The following is a 17984-nucleotide window of genomic DNA, read 5'->3' as shown; positions in this document are numbered from 1 at the left end:
ATGGTAGGTATGTTAGGTACAGTATACCTAACATACATACCTAACATCAATGCCTTTTAATATCATTAATGTGGTGAGATAATGATGAGATTGATGGTAGACCATACATTAAATATTTAAATTCTCAATACCACCACCACTACTTCTGCTGTCTGATATCCTCCCAAAATGCATGAGCAATTCACATTTATCAGTTTAACTGTACTAATCACAGTGTTTAAAATAATAGCTTTAGTCAAAAGTCCTTTCAAAAAGCATGAACAGACTTTGCCTTGCAGAACCAAAACAAGCGGGCAGAAATAACCAAACTAAGCAAGGTGAGGCACAGTACTGTGAATACATTAGGGTAATCAACCAATCAAAGAATACAGATGAAGACAGGACCAAAACCAAAATAAAAGTACATGACTGTAGTGCTCATCACACTAGAGAACGTGTAACAATAGGAAACATACAAATAATATGGGGATTCATAAAAATAAGTAACAAATACAAATACTATAGTCATAGCTACAGTGCTGTGAAAAATAATTTGCCCTCATCCTTATTTCCTCTGTTTTTGTGTATATCTCATACTAAATAGTTTTAGATCTTCAAACAAAACACAACATAAATCAAGGCAACCTGAGTAAGTAAAAAAAAACGTTATCCAACACCTATCACCAATGTGAAAAACGAATTGCGCCGTTAAACTTAAAATCTGGTTGGGCTTAAACTTAAACTTAAAATCTTTAGCAGCAATAACTGCAACCAGATGCTTCCAATAACTGGAGATCAGTCTTTCACTTACTTCTAGGACTAGGACTTACTCATATGCTTTGAATCATTGTCTTGCTGCATAATTCAGTTGTACTTGAGTTTCAATTTACGAACTGAGGACCGGACATTCTCCTTTAGGATTTTCTGGTAGAGAGCAGAATTCATGTTTCCCTCATTATTGCAAGTTGCCCAGGCCCTGAAGCAGCAAAGCATCCCCACACCATTACACTTCCACCACCATGCTTGACCGTAGGTATGATGTTATTTTTGCGGAATGCTGTGTTTGGTTTATGCCAGATGTAACGGGACCCCTGATTTCCAAACAGTTTCACTTTCGAGTCATCAAACAGAACATTCACTCAAAAGGTTTGGGGATCATCAAGGTGTGTTTTGGCAAAATTCAGACAAGCCTTAATGTTCTTCTGGGTGGTTTTCATTTCACCACACTTCTATGGATGCCATTTTCCCCCAGTGTCTTTCTGGTAGTGGAGTCATGAACAGTGACTTTTATTGATGCAAGAGAGGCCTGTAGTTCCTTTGATATTGTCCTTGACTACTTTGTAACTTGCTGGATGAGTCGTTGCTGTGTTCTTGGAAAGAATCTTGGAAGGTCGACCTTCTGGGAAGGTTCACTACTGTGCCACGTTTTTCCATTTGGAGATAATGGCTCTCACTGTGGTTATTTGGAGTCCCAGAGCCTTTGAAATAGCTTTGTAACTCTTCTCAGACTGATGTATCTCAATCACCTTTTTCCTCATCATTTCTGGAATTTCTTTCAACTTTGGCATAGTGTGTTACTGGGTAAGACCTTTTAACCAACTCTATGCTGTTGAAAAAGTTCTATTTAAGTGTTGATTTGATTGAACAGGGTTTGTAGTAATCAGGTCTGGTTGTGTCTAGTCCAGCTGAACCACATTATGAATACAGTTTCATAGATTTGGGGAATTAGTAACAACAGGGGTAAATACATTTTCACACAGGCCCAGCTGGTATTGGATAACTTTTTTTTTGCTTTAATAAATAGCATTATCATTTAAAAACGATATTTTGTGTTTACTCAGGCTGCCTTTGTTTTATATTAGATTTTGTTTAAATTGGTATGAGATATACACAAAAACAGGATACTTCAAATACTTTCTCACAGCACTGTATAGTGCGCTGTCCAGGTAAAAGTGCTAAAATCTAGTAATTATTATTTTATCAAACTGTGCTAGGCATACCTGGTGTAGCTAAAAATGCGAGGCACACAGTGAGAAAACATGAAACTAGACAAGTGTGCATAGGGGTCTCATTAGGCCAAGACTACATTGGATTCTTATGTGGTAATTTAGCATTAACCTACAGTGGGTGACTATTGTAGTCAAGTAAAGCAGAATCTTTTGAGGTGAAGAGTGAGTCAGCATCTCTCCCCTGCCCAGTCATCTCTCTCATTATTTCAACCAACTGCCAATCCCGAGGCCCTTAGGCTTGCCAAAAGGGGACAAGAATTTAGAAAGGCTTTAGATTAAAGCAAGCACTCACAAATTAGAAAGGAAACACATGGGCACAATGCACCTCTAGTGAACAAAGTAAATGAATACAGTGGAATTATGTACCACAAGATTCTCTCACCTTATCTTGCTAGACCTGCCAGTATTGGAATGCTTTTCATTAAGCTTAGTGACCAACAAGATCAAGAGTTGCTTGCAGAGTTCAAAACCTGGTGTTCTTGGTGATTATATTTTTTCTTTCAGTTCATTATGTCTTTTCTTACACACTACTACATGGATTAGCTGCATATGCAAAGCATCACCCAAGCTTATGAAGAGGCTTTTTTTTTTTTTTCAATAATTGATAGATGGGCCCATATTGTTTAAACATGCTCAGACGCCCCAGGGGATAATTGTACACTTGGACCCTGATTTAAAGGTTTGCATTAATGAATATGCAATTTGGGCTGTTTCTACCTAAAAGTGCAAAATACAGGCCACTATTTATGCAAATAGAGCAAATCGCACTATTCTTAACACCTTGCTGTCTGGATGTTCCAGAACATGCATAAACAAGCTCCAGTTAATCCAGAATGCAGCAGCGAGAGTCCTTGTGTGACCATAATGCCTCTATTTTATTCATACTACATGAACAACCAGTAAAATTTCAAAACTACTAATGATCTATAAAGCACTGAATGGTCTCAGTCCACAGTACCTGAGTGAAGTTTTGGTCTATTATGATCTAACACATCTGCTTTGACCTAACGGTGCAATAGCTATAATAGATATTCAAATTAGTGTTTGGGACTCAGACACAATCTCAGTCTCAATCTTTAAGTCTAGGTTGAAAACCTATTTTAGTTAGGGATTTTGTTAAATACTATGGTAGAGTATGATAGTAAGGTGGCTGTAGGGTAGAATGGTACGATATGTACTTTGAGTTGGGCACATCTGATGAAATGTCATGAAAAACAAATTATTAGCATTGTGTGGGTGTGGTGTAAACACATGTAAGTGTAGACAAATTTGACAAAACCAGAACCACTAAACTATCAACAACAATATCAGTCTATATATACAGTATATTTGAAATGAGTAGCTGATGTTGGTATTGGCCAGCAATTTTCAAACTGACACATCACTTGTTGCTGTGGTGATATGAACAACGTCTCCAATGCCCTATTGGCAGGCTATAGTTTGATACAAAGTATGTTTGCCTGGTGTAGTTATAATTATTATTTGCAGTTCCACATCAGCATCATGTCACTGCACAGGACTGCTGTCATGCATTCATTCAGAGTCAAAATATCATATTTAGAACACTGCTGTCAAACTGTGTGCCAGAAAAGTGCTGACAGAAGATGAAAAGTTGGCACCTGACCTGAAGGCCATATTGGCTCCAAACATGTGTGATGTCGACAGCTGTAGGTTCTGGTGCTGAGGAGGACATGATGCTGGCATTTGCTGATGGAAGAAGAGCTCTAACACACTCCAGATGCACTCAGAGGGGAAACAAAAAATGAAAAAGATGAACACATCATCTAATGCTCATTCACGTAAGGAGGAAGGCGTACTATCAATTAATACAATGTTTGGATTAATCAGAGGAAACAATTAATAAGCAATAAGGTAAAGTATCACTTACATGTAATTGAAACATGGTTCTAGGGCATGAGCCAAACAAGACACTGCCTGCAAAGGAAACAGCATCAGGAGAGATTGCATGATGGAGTGATTATGCAGGCTAAAGGCAATACAAATGATGGCTGAACACATGCTCCTTCACTGAAGAAGTGTATGTGGCTGCCAAAGCCATTGGCTCTGTGAGAGGCCCCAATGCTCAAGCAAAAGGATGGAAAGTGAACTTCATATAGTTCTGAAAAGCAATAAAGGCAAAAACTAACAAGACATGTTGTACTCAACCAAGGAACCAAGGAACTAATTTACATTAGGTGGAACATGCTAAAGCATTTTGTCCATTTGTCTTAACAATGAACATATCAAGGATTTCTTCTCAAATTTAGCTGCTTTTATACAGAGTCAGTTAAGTCCTGAGCTTGGATTACTGTCTACGTGGAGTTTCACATGTTGATATACAGGGTTATGTATCACATGTTGATACATAAAATTGATACACAGGTTTCCCAACCAGGGTTTTGTTCTGGCATGGCAGAGGTTATGTGAGGTAGTCATGGAAAAATCTATCCATCCAACCACCCATCCATCCATCCATCCATCCATCCATCCATCCATCTATCCATTTTCTGTACCACTTATGCTACACAGGGTCACGGGAAGCCTGGAGCATATCACAGGGAACTCAGGGTACAAGGTGAGGGATTCCCTGGACAGGGTGCCAACGCATGGCAGAGCACAATCGCACACCCATTCACACACTATGATTTAGAGATGCCAATCAGCCTACAATGCATGTCTTTGGACTGGGGGAGGAAACCGTAGTATGGAAACATCAAAATTATTTTAAATCACTTAATATGAGACATTGTTTGCAAAAACAATGTCAAAATGAAAAAAAAAAAAAATATATATATATTGAAATATTTGTGGAATGTTGTGGTATGTGTAATTTATGGTTTGATAGGTAGCTAGCTAAACACTCAGATGGACAGACACACACAAAAAAAAGAGTAACATCCATGAAAACACATTTGTAAACAAATTTGCAAGCCAAGCTATAAAACTAGCTGAGTACATCAAGGCCAGGTTGGACCGTTTAAACCCAAAGCTGTTATAGGAAAATAATTAATGACAGGGTGATGTAATGCAGCCCAAGGCGAAGTACAATGACTGTTACCACTCTGGATTTGATTATTTTCCTGTTTAGGCACGTGGACATATTCAACCAGCCATACGGAAGTTTTGTGGTAAAGTAAAAACAGGACAGGGTGAGAATCCATGTGAGAGAGAGCTAAGTGGGTCATCACTCACATCCAGAGATATTACATAAGTCCCATATGAACAGTATTTGGGATGCACAGACTATGCTGAAATGCTAATATGTACCTCTTTATGCTGATTAGAAATCACTTTCACTAGTGGTGTTTGAAAGATTGAAATATTCACATGAAAAACAGCACGAAGTGCTCTGCATGTGTGTTTGTGTTGTGCATTTTTGCAGTAATTCAGTTCCATCAACCACATCATGTGATCTTCATTTCTGCTTTGTAATTAAATACAAAATGAAACAATTTTTGAATCACAGACAAAGAAACTCAATCAACACCAAGGTATCAAACATTTCTATCAGCTTCAGTACTCTGCTTAGGACAGACGGATTTGATTTCAGTGTAAGCTTTTAACAGGATTTGATCAGAACGTTGCCGGAAGCTGTGCGCAGTCCTCACTCCCTCTCCTCTTAATGAGGGACAATACAGCAGCTGTGGCAATTACAGCTCGTTTTACGACTCTTGTAGTGCAACTGAATTAATGAATGCAAAACCGATGAAGAGGGTCATCATCATATCACAACTCAGAACATAAAATATGCACTTTTTTTTTTCCAGGCACACATTTCTCAGTCTTGGCACATAAAATCTACGGGAAGGCTGGGTAGAAAGCAAAAAAAGTTTGACGTGAGCACACAGCTGAGCTGACACAACAAATCTGTGTCTGAATTGTGCCAAATTGAGTGTTTGACCATCTGCGATTCGATGGCATAACACGCCGGAATCAGATTAGCGTGTTAATGTATTCTGATACAGAGGCCTGTGCAGGACTTGAGCTGGATAGGATATCGTGAACTTGCTTATTTAGTTCTCAGATCGCTAAAGACTGCCAATCTGTGAGAGAGTCACAGTAAACATGGAGTATTTCACATTTAAGAGACTGAATTAGCTGTCAGTGAGGACTTCCTATTAAAATGCTTCCTAAATGATGAGCTAGGATAAATATACAATCAGGGAACTATGAGTCTGATGAGGATGACAGATGGATTGCACCCCTGGCACTGTTTACATCCAGTCGTTGAGTATAAAGGTTATATCCGGATAGGGATATATGTCCACATACTGTATTAATGCAGCTGTAAAAGCACTGATTTAAGCAGATAGAAATCAAACCACCACAGGAGGCCTGCCTGTACAGGAGTGTAGGCCGATGTAATCTAAATACAGTGATCTCTCAGAAATGCATCTGCTCCCAAAACCTTATGTCATAATGCACTTGATCTGCAACCTATGCTTTCCAGATATCAAATACACCATGATTTTTAATGCAGCAAACACATTTTCCATTACTACAACTGTAACAACAAGAAGCTGCTGGTCCAATGTTGTGACTGCGAGGACATTTGTTTGCAAGGTGCCCTGCGATGGAGTGGCATCCCATCTAGGATGTATTTCCACTTCACGCCCAGTGTTCCTGGGATCCACCGGAACCCTGACCAAAATGAAGCAGAATATGATAGTGATGGGTCATTCATGAACGATTCATTCATTTTGTTTGAATTTCTTATATGACTCTGGAATAACGAGTTGTCTCAGAGAGTGATCTGTTCATTTTGTGCGCAACATCCTTTCATTCATTTGTAACATGAAAACCTTATAGGCTCTGTACAGGAAATAGAAATGATTAGTTTACCTACTCTTCTCCATTGAATCATTTCTGTTTCCTGTATATAGCCTAAGCGGGTGACGTGTGACAAAAGATCGAACGACTCAGAACAGAAGACTCGGGAGGTGAACTAATCATTTCTGTTTCCTGTACATAGCATGCATCAGTCTGAGTTGTTCATTCGTTTGTCACGTGACCAGAAGGCCCAACGGAGTGGTGAAATATTTGTTTCTGTTTCTCATAATTTGTCATTGGCTGCATTATCATTTTTTCCTTATTCGGAATATGATCAAAGTTTGTGGGGGAGTCTGTGTCGATTGAAAATGTAACAATTGAATTTCGTTCTGCTCAAATGAACAAAATGAACGAAATGACTTGAATACGGTTTCATTCATTTTGCTGAATGAGATTCAAACATCCTAGTCAGTAAAATGATCTGATCTTCCCATCACTAGTTTATGAAGATAAATGAAATGTAATGTAACTCTTGTCAAACAAAACAGACATAAGATGCATAACACAGCCAGGTGTATACAGAGTCTCTGATATCTCCTCACACCTCCTGGGTCAAAGACAACTTTTTCCCTTGGGCCATAACAGTCCTTAACTGATGCTAGCTTTCCCTACCTTTATGTTAGCTGTAGTAGCAGGCTACGTAACGAAACAGAAACAGAGAAATAAGGGCTCTATGTGGCATTCTAACAGCTTTAAGCAGAATACATTTGGAAATGAAATCCCAGCATGCATTTTCATATTCTCTACTTAAATCCTTCAAGAGACCAAGAGTTAAACCACCATCTGTTAGTTTTGCCTAACAATGAATTAATGAAATGCATTAATAGATCATTTCACATTCTAGCAACATCCTGAAAAGAAAAAAAATAAATGTGCAGAGCAACAGTGGGGCAGTGGAGTGACACAGACAGGGTGAGTAGTGACATCATGTGGTGAAACCAATCATTGCCTCATTGCCCCTTTAATCCACCCATATAACATTTCACTCCCTTCAGCCATAAATTATTTATGGTCTGTAAAAGCATTTAAATAATATTCACAGGGTGCTCTAAAGAGTAAAACACCCTTTAAAATGTTTCTAATGGGACTAGGCCATTTTCAGGGATTAAATGGATTATTAAGGAGGATTTTTGCGCCTGGTTGTCTGAGACACAGTGTCTTCAAAGCCTAATATGACCTAAAGCAATACACAATTATTTCTGATCTAAATGAGGCATGAAAAATATGCAATTGTGTATGAATACTGGTAAAAATGAGAAGAAAAAGAAGAAAAAGAAAGTTTAAAAAAGATACACGAGTTGTATTTGGGGTGGACACTTACATTTATACTTTACTTGAGTGCTATTAAAACGTAATATTCGTACTTTTACTTATTTACGTTTGAAAAGAAAAAAAAAACGTACGTACTTTTTTACTCCTTACGTTTTTATTCAAATATTCAATACAACTTAAAAAGGTCTCGTCTTCTCTCATCCAGCCAATGACTGTACGATATATCAATCTAATGGTTTCAATTTAGCATCCAATCAAGTTCATCAATGAAGAATAAACTATCAAGAATCATGCCATTTCATCATCTGTTGTGGCTACACATACTACACAATGTACTGGATTTAGCGATATAGCTACCTGTGTGCATCTGAAGGTGGATAAACCACCAAATTGCAGTGTGAAACTTACTTGGAAAAAGCCTGTTCAGGTAAGTTTCACTAATTTGTTAACATTAACTGCATATATTTAACTAAGTTAGCATGTTTTCTTCTATGCTAGTCTACCCAGATATTAGCAATTTAAGTAGCTAACATGAATTGCCTGGATAGCAAGTCAAATTCTAAGTAATGGTGAGTATTTGGTACTTACAGAATATTTCACTTCAAATTCATTCATTATTAAACTACATAGGGTTTAGTCATGCATATTACCAGCAAATTAGAATTTAAAGAGCTTAACTGATGTCTTTTAGGCAAAATGGAAAAGTCGCTTTAAATTGCAAAACAAAAAGTTTTAAACAAGCAATAAAAAGTGCTTTTCACATAAAAGACAAAAAAACAAAAACATGACGAACATAATTTCATCGTGTACGTTTTACTTTTTAATAATGGAGTACATTTAAAAGTTTGTTAAATGATCTATACTTTCACTTGCGTGTAATTTCTTTTTCCACCCCTGATCATTTGTCAGAAATATAAGAATAAACTTTTATCATATATGAAGACAGACAGGGGAAAAAAAATTTCACACATTTAGAAGAAAAATACTTTATTTCTTTATAAATCCACATGTAGTATCTATGAAAGCATAAAATTCCATCCGAGGACTATTATTTTCACGTGTAATTCAAATCAGAGATGGCTGAAGGTTTACCTCACATACAAATACATACACAGTTAATTGGAGGAGGAAAAAAAAAAAAGAAACAGTATTTATTTCATCAGGCAACCTTTCGAAGAGGCCTGTTTTTGTATTGGATGTGATCTTAAATGTCTATGAAGGTCAGTGTCTGGGCTCTTAAAATGTTGTTTTCCTCTTTGATATATGTGAAATATAAATGCATCAGTGCATGGTGACTAAGAAAACTCTGGTGATGTCTTTTTTTTTGTTTTGTTTTGTTTTAAAGAATCTCCGATGCACATGTACAACCATGCCTGATTACCAGTTGAATAAATGTCCAATGTCCAGTTCCCTTTAAAAGGGAGAAAAGTCAGAGTGATTGAGAGAGAGTAGAAGAGTGGAATATCATAAAGTGCCCCAAAAGTACACCAAAATGGATACTTTCTATCAGCATGTCTGTACTTCAATGTCCTGTGTGAATATTGGATTTCCACAGAGCGTTACGCATCAAATGGGAACATTTCACATTCCATTCAGAAATGTGAAATATTTCAGAACATTCCTTTGACTCTGCATTTGCTGCAGCCTGGACATCCTATGGTGACTGAATAGTATGAATGAATCATGGTGTCCATTTAGTTTCCACAGGTTTGTGAAAGAGTAGCAACAGATTCCATTAGTGATGCGTTCACTTGTCCAATAGTGATGGTCATATTTTCATATTATTTTCTCTAAGAGTGATGGCCTTGGTGTAGGACAACATTTTGCCCATATGCTCCAAACAGGCTCATTAATATCCATTGTTTGAAGCTTGCATAAGGGACTGAAAACAGTTACTGGCTTCCACCCACCTCTCCTCCTCTTATTGGTTCCAATCCCAGGCAATTTAATTTTCCCTCTAGACTGAGTTTGCCTAGGAGGACAAGAAGTAAAGGTGTTAGAGACAGCTGTCTCCTGAAAACAACATGAATCATTGCACAGTTTGTGGTAAGACAACTCAAAACAAAATCTCAACTAAAATTTAAATATATCTCGAAAATTTACCTCATGGTTTATTATTTAGCATTTACATCACATCCTTCAGATGCATCTTTCTAACATGACATCTAACATGCCATCGAGTCAAAAATATAATTCAATATTTACAACAACAGTTGACTGTCCACTTTCATCCCTGCAGATCGTCCCAGAGTTCTGCTGAAGCCTTTCATAAATATGCATGACTCAACAGATCTGCGAATGAGCAGCATATGGAAGGTAAATTCAGCATGCTAAAAACCTTGGGCCTCATTTATCAAGCTGGAAATCGTTCGGTGGAGCATTTTCACAAGCTGTATTTGTGTGAAAATCCAGTGAGTTTGGGAAAAAAAAACAAAAAAAAAACATTCATGTCCTAGAAGAGCAGAGTTTGTGTAAATGTTTTACATGGAGACTCACTAATATCACTTATTTATTTCAATCACGCACAAGGGACGTTAACTGGATTGTTAATCATTCGGGGCTGAGCCCAGATTCTTCTCAATCAAAAACTTTTATAAACATACTTCTAAATAGGCTGTTATCAGCTCAGCTAGTACCCTACAGTTTTGTTTTATGGAATCTGTGGTAACTTAGCTGTCAATGTATGATCAGACAAAAAGTTAGATTTATCATAAAACTTGCATTTGCAAGACTACCAGACTGATAAAATCTAAAACTTTTTGGTATCTAACACAGGACTAGGCTAGTTTAGTGTCACTGGCCGAGGGGAGGCACAACTAAGCTGTCATTGTATGGGTTTAGCTGCTACAGTGCCATGCAAACTACAGATCTTGTATTCCCGGCTCAGCAAGAGAAGATGTAAGTGTTTCAGTTTCAACCCATTTACTGGTAAAAAAAAAAAAAAATCTATGTATATCCATTTTTCCCCACACACTGACTGACTGTGTGAGCTAGCATTGAACAGAATTGACACCCGTCAGCCAATAAGGAACAAGTATTTCCACATATTTTCCTGGAAACCCTGTCTGATTGGTCTTCCTTCCATTCACTATAGATAAAATACAAAACTCCATTCACTGAAGATACAATATTACAACACTGCCATTTTCTTTTACTGACTTTCAGTTACAACGTTACAAACAGCTCTAAGTGGAGAATTATTCTGGGCTGAAGAAAAAATCTTCAGAACAGCAGCCCCGAATGCCCGGGCCAGGTTACGCCCCTGATCATGCTCAAAAATCGAATGTAAACGCAGCTGTTTCATATTCCTGAACTGAAAGAAAACAATCCAGAAGAACTCTACAAATTAAGTCAAATCAGAATAGTAAGTGAGTTATGACAAAAGAAATGCTTCCATATGAGAAGTGGAGGAGTTAGGGCAGGTCTGTTATAGCAGACACGCTGCAGTGGCTGAGCTGCATTACTGGAAGATTTAGTGCACAGCACTCTTAGGAGACGCTTTCATTGGTCATGTTAAATAATTTTGTGTGACTATCAACATTTTTATCAACATACGCACATGAATCAGCCTTACTGAAACTTCTAAATCAGGCAGGAATTTTTAGCTCAGCTAAACACAACTTTTCTAGGCAGGAATAACTGACGAAGCAGCCACTAAACAAGCCTATGATAAACGGTATGCTTCCCCTAAACCACCTTCATTAGCTTCAACCCTTATTATCAATCAGTACTTACTACGGGGAAAGCCATTCATACATTTCAGAGTGCTGAGTTAACAATGCAAGAGCAGAGAAAGGGTTTTCATGCTGGTAGCTATCTGCAGGCAACAGCAAGCCAGCACTAAGCCCTCTTCAGTTAGCTATTTTTAGTGCTGCTGCAGTCAGGAGGGATTCTGGGTGGGAAGTGCTGTTGGTAAGGAGACAGTGAGGAGATTGTGGCCCACTTTAGACGGCAAACAAACAATAGTAATTACCCCCCATTCCACATCTTTCTCACAGTGGGACTTCACCTTAAAGATTAGTCCATTTGTCTCCATATCTCCTCAACTCGATGGCTTTACCCCTTCTGCTCTGCCTGTACGACCTCTCTCACCCTTTATCGTCTTATTCTCCCCTCCATATCATAATGCCTCCTTATCTCCTGCATCATATGATTTTCTTCCTTCATGACTTTTTCCCCATCATCCTGCAGCTCTTTGCAATGCCCTCTCTATCTACCTTCTCTTTTTCAGTCTGAGATAGAAATGAAAATCCCTTCCAGGTGTGCTGGAGAACACAGTGATCCATTCATCCATTTTTCCCACTGCATTCAAGTTATTAATTTATTGCAGCTACACAGTGAAAATACATAAAGAAGGCAGTATTATTTGATGATGGTCATCTTTCTTAAATCTTAAACTGCAAAGCAAATTCCTAAAAGGACACGTATTTAAACCTCTGAACCTGATAACCCTGTGAAGTGCAAAAGAAACTCAAAACTCTCTTTAACTCTGTCCACATAATAAATCACTCTGCGAATATGACTGTCGTTCATTGATTTTCAGCAGCCAGGCACAGTTTTTGAAATTTCTCCTTCCCTCAGATCATGACCCTGACTGAACCTGACATCCTTTACCTGTCAGTCATGCTAGAATTCATTTCTGTCAGTAAAAGGCATGGTTTCATAACTGAACCACCTATTTCACCATCTTAAATCCACTTCATGCCCTCCACAGATGCACTTCTGTGGAAGCCAATTCCCTGAGAGGGCCCTCCTGGGCTACGCACCAATGCTAAATGGACCTGGCTCCTTCAGAAAGCGGTAATGTGGAAGGTCAAAAGACTCAACTAACAGCCATTATCCTTTCTCAACCCCAAGAAAAGCAAAAGCAACCCAGCCTTCCAGTCAAACTCAGAGCTCCATTCAAGCTCAAGCAGTGTAGATGTGGAGGAGAATGGTCTCTTAGCTGCAACAGAGCTATAACTAAAATAAAAAACTAATGTCTCTAGGGTGGTCAGGGCACTGGTAATTGGTTTCCCAGAAAGGAGGAGAGAAGCCAGCAGGTGGACGAGTGGCAAGCCAAGTGGGAAACTTATTCTTCGCCAGCATCCCTAGCTCTCTGTATGGGTTTATGTGCTGTGAGAGATTTGTGATTTTTATCATGATTGCTTATTCCCACAAGCACTTAGACATGTAGGCGGGGGCCGAGGCAGCAGCAGTAGCAGCTCAAATGGAGGGATTTTCATCATTTCCTTTGTGGAGCTGTAATGCTGCGATGTAAAGCTTATTCACATACACCCCCCCGCTTCATGCAGATACTTACTCGCCTTGCTAACCCTTTGCAAAGAATATGCTTGCTATTCTCCAGCAGGCATAATCATAACAAAGGGACATAATATGCCAGTACATGCAGGTGCCTAGAAAACTTCTTCTCTTTTCTTTTTCGTATTGTATTATTAATAACAAACAGTAATTATTACAAATATTGATTGAAGACTCGTTACCTTTACAAGTGAGAAAAAATATTCATGTGTCTACTCAAGCATGTGTCTCCATTTGAAGAGCAAATTAAAAAGAGAGAAACTCTCCTTCTTTGCTATGCTGCTCATGTTGAAGTGTAAAATATGGCAGGAAATCGATCAATCAGAAGCAACCTTCTATAGCATTTGAAATCTCAAGCTCGTGGCCCATATGTAAATTTGAAATGGTATAACAGGTCATGTCTATCGCTATTACAGATAAACGCTGCCTTATGTAAATTTAAAATGCACTTCACACTTATCAGTTAAATGTTCCCACCGAGAGAAGCACACTCGCCCAGAAGGCCTCATGATTAATGACATTGGCAGCTGATCACTTCTTTTTTTTTTTTTTTTCAAGCATCAGTACTTTCAGCCAATACAATTTAACAGCCCTGGTAGTTCCCAACTGTCTTGTTCAGCTCGGAAGCCAACTGCTCTTCGATTACCTCAGCAAAACCGGTAACTGCGTGATAAACTTATCAATACAAATTTGCTCTCGATTTCTTCAAAGAAAATCTGCGGTTTTCATCATTCACTTCTTCAAAAACTTAACATCTTGCTGTGTTTAGTCATTTATATGGACGCAAGTAGCTTGCTTTGTGTTGGATTGCCTCAGGGATAGTAGAAGGGTGGAATTCCCCCCACCCCCCCAAGGAAAGTAATCTAGCAGCTTGTTCAGATGCTTTATTAGACCATTCCTTTCATGACTGTTTGCTAGCATAGTTAGTATGCCTGCTAGCTGGTACTGCATTTTTGGTAAACCTTAAAGAAAGTGTTTTACAGTCCATTCTTTGTTGAATGCCGCATTTAATGTTAGCTCCCTGGAAGAATGTCGGGCGATTCAGATTGGTTCATTCACGATCTAGAAGCAAGAATGAGGAGACATATAAAGTATAGACCCCCCCCCCAAAAAAAAATAAACAAACAAACATGGTAAGTAATGTGTATTGATTATTTGACCTCATGGGCTGGTTATAACTCATGGCAGGCCAATATTTGACACATCCTTGATCTACTACTAAAGAAATAAAAATAAAATCCTAAACGTTTATTTTGCTCTGATGCTACTGCTTAACAAACAAATCACAGAAACACATCTTACCTTGGACATGAGGAAATCCTCTGTAAGGCAGAGACACCCCAGCACCAGAAAAAAAAACAAAAAAAACAACAGAAGATGGGAAGGAGGAGGAGAGGGTGAAGGGGTGGGATTTGACCCTGTGTTATTGCGATACTGAGTCTTCTTCTTTGAATGACTTGCCATATTCTGGATTTAAGTCCACCACTGTGGTGCCTTTGAGTGCCCCATAGCCTCCCTCCTGAGCACCATAACTCTCTGGCCTCTCCTGACTGAGAAGGATGGATGGTTTACTTGCCGAAGCGGAGGAAGAGGACGAGCGGGGTGGTGGAGGGTTAGACGCCGCTCCTTGCTGGCCGCCGTTGGTCTGTGAACACACGTTGCTGACGCGCTCTGCCTTTTGCTTGTAGTGCTGGCTGTGAAGCTTGTACTTCATTAGCAGGATGAAGATGAAGACGAGCACAGAGGCCACGATGATGCCTCCAATGACGATGATCATGGTGCCACCCAGGAACTGGTCATGGAGCGAGCGGCAGTGGTGGTACTCACGCTCAGTGCTGAATGACACGCAGCCGACGAGGCGTGTAGCTGTGAGGGCAGTGACTCCATCATCATAAACGGCCAAGACACAGAGATCGTAGTCCCGCGCAGAGGCCAGGTCACTCAACTGAAACAGCTTGTATGAGGCTGGAATCATCCTGAGAGAAAGAAATTTTGGGGGGGAGAGTGGGTTGAGTTATGACTTAAGAACAAGACCAAAGCACAAAACTACAGTATGCTATTGATTATAGAAAGTTAAATGTAAAGTTGAGATGTATTTCTGTGCAAAGATAAAAAAAAAAAAATAGTTAAACAGAGCAATCAATTCAACTGAATTACATTTTCAACATTTTATTGGACTCTCTGTAGCGTTGGCAGTATTGATCATGCTTCCTAAATGAACGCAGAGATGAGTTAGAGAAAAACATATCAAAGCATGGTGTTGTTTTGGCCAGTCGATGCCTAATTGGCTACACTGCAGCGTGAAAGAGAAAATAAGAACACTGCTGTTTCCTTAATAGCACAGCTGTCACTTGAACATAAATAACGATAATAATAGACATCAATGATGAGACTGTAGGCAACTAAAGTTATATTTCTTCCTGTGCTTATACAGGTAAGTGACAACACACTGATTTTACTCATACTTTGTCTCGTTAATGCACTATTCACTTATTTTAAAAGAAGCTCCTTCTGGGGTATCCTAGGACATTGTATTATTTATACACATCAGTAATTACATAATCACTCATGTGTTGTGTATTTGGGGGAAATCCATAAATCATTGGCATAATCTATAATGGGGTTCAAATCACAGGCAGACAGGAGTAAACAAGGATAGTTCATAAATCAACAATGAAAACATGAGTGAGGGTGAAACCCAGGAAGCTGTACAAGAATCAATGGCAAGGAAACACAAGAAACTAGCCCTGCTTCCCAGTTGGCATACTTATACTATGTACTAAAAGTATGTACTCTTTTTGTATGTACTCTTTTTGTGCATTTCAGCCTTTTCCATTATAGCTTATATAATTTATACTATCGAATATAATTGATAATTTTCTTGATTTATTTTTCCACATTTCATTTACACCTTTCTAAAACGCATTCTTGAATTCGGCAAAGCAAACAGTCACAAAACTCCTCCTCCTACTCGCAACGAGTTGTACGCAATATTAGCTGAAAAAAGTATCCATTGATCCCCACTTCCCAGGAAAAAAAAAAAACATACGGGCACGTTTGACATACTCATTTCAACATACTACAATCTGAGACATTTTTAAATTCTAATCTCGGATACTATTTAGTATGGATAGTATGCCAATTGGGATGCAGGGTAGACTTTGCAAGAAGACAAAGGAACAACAGGGTAGAAAGAGACTATAAACTACCTAATGGCTGAATGGAGGACACAATTAGAGAACAGAACAATGACAGGACAAGGGTGGAGTGAGGACCAGAATCAGAACAAAACCAATTTAAATGGCACCGTAAACCAAACGTAAAATTCGCAATCAGCAGAAAGGGGGAATTCGTGATATTTGAAATGTTATCGATCTTTCGTTCTCATTAGACAGTTGAGATAGGGGGGAAAATTATTGAGATTTATAGCTTAAAAACTACACACTTGGATAAACCTCTCTTATGTTGTGGGTTCGCTTAGTGCACTAGTATCTAGTGTTGAACTGTACAATTAAACAAACTAGCTAACAATAAATGTTCATGGAATTTAGCAGGTTAGCTCAAGCTACCTTTTGAAAATTTGAAATGTAAACAAATGCAGCCATTCCTTTTAGTATTCCCTCCAAAGCAGTACAAAAAATCATTGTTAAACGGTAGCGTGAGCATCACACTGAACACTCTCTCTCCCACTGAAGATTTTCACTTTGTGATCCTTTTGGGAAACTGCCATGATTGACTGGATGTTAGTGCTTATTTGTTTTAGTTGCCATTTAAAGAGAAGAAGGCACCACAGAGATGTCCCTTTCTCTTTAGCAGATATTTTTATTTATGTTTGTTAGAATGTGAGAACTTCACCATATACAAACAGTAATTAAGTATTGGGAAATACATGTAAATAAATTATGGACCAAAAAAAAGATTTGCATTTGTAGATGGCTATTGCATGAGCTCGGTGCTATCAGTGAAGCAATGAAGCTAGAATCAATTCAAAAATCCCTGGCAGTGTGAAAGGATCCAGGGTTCCCAGGTTGATCCTGAGCTCGAGTTACTGTTTGTGTTGAGTTTTGCATGTTCTCATTGTGGCTCTGTGGATTTCCTCTAGGTTCTTCCTTCCTACTCTGAATTTACTCCTAGGCATGAATAAATGTGCCTAGTGCATTGCGATGGACTGACATCCCATCCAGGATGTATTTCTGCCTGACGTCCAATAGCCCTCGGATAGGTTCTGGGTTCACAGTGACTCTGACCAGTGCTTAGTGAAGATGAATGAATGGTTGCCAGACTGTTCATCACTCACTAGAGTGCATGCACTTTAAAATAAATTGGAACAATTTTTACAGAAGATATTTGGATGTGCAGAGGACGATTAAGGTTAACACCCAGCCATCACAGGTGAACAACTGACCCTACAACTTTTGCTCAAATTAATTTTGACCTCCACATTATAGCACACTTCTGTGCACTGTGTCTGCATGTAAATAGAATGTGAGCTCTGTGAGCAGGTTAGTCTCGGGCTGTCTGAGTCATGCATTATTCAGAGAGAGGGACAGTTTCTGTCTAGCCTTTACCACCAATGCTTCATTTCTATTTATC

General features: G+C 38.8%; 1 protein-coding gene across 2 annotated transcripts in view; it reads right to left on the bottom strand.

Moving 5' to 3' along the window:
- Positions 1 to 9099: 9099 nt before the first annotated feature.
- si:cabz01090165.1 (LRR and FN3 domain-containing protein) overlaps positions 9100 to 17984 on the bottom strand; it is a 176138-nt gene continuing 167253 nt past the window's right edge. Inside the window, exons 4-5 of one of the 2 annotated variants that reach the window (XR_006981510.2) lie at positions 14694 to 15367; positions 9100 to 10062 (exon numbers count right to left, since the gene is read on the bottom strand). Coding sequence is in view for 1 of the 2 variants with exons in the window: in XM_017465344.3 (XP_017320833.1) it covers positions 14815 to 15367 (553 nt within the window). In the remaining variant the exon portion in view is untranslated. Of the gene's footprint in view, positions 10063 to 14547; positions 15368 to 17984 lie in introns of those variants that run through there. The other variant, XM_017465344.3, reaches the window with a different exon arrangement.

This window comes from Ictalurus punctatus, chromosome 4, assembly GCF_001660625.3.
Source record: "Ictalurus punctatus breed USDA103 chromosome 4, Coco_2.0, whole genome shotgun sequence".
Lineage (NCBI taxonomy): Eukaryota > Metazoa > Chordata > Actinopteri > Siluriformes > Ictaluridae > Ictalurus > Ictalurus punctatus.
The sequence above is the reverse complement of the archived record's forward strand: the minus strand, read 5'-3'. Positions and strand labels throughout refer to the sequence as shown.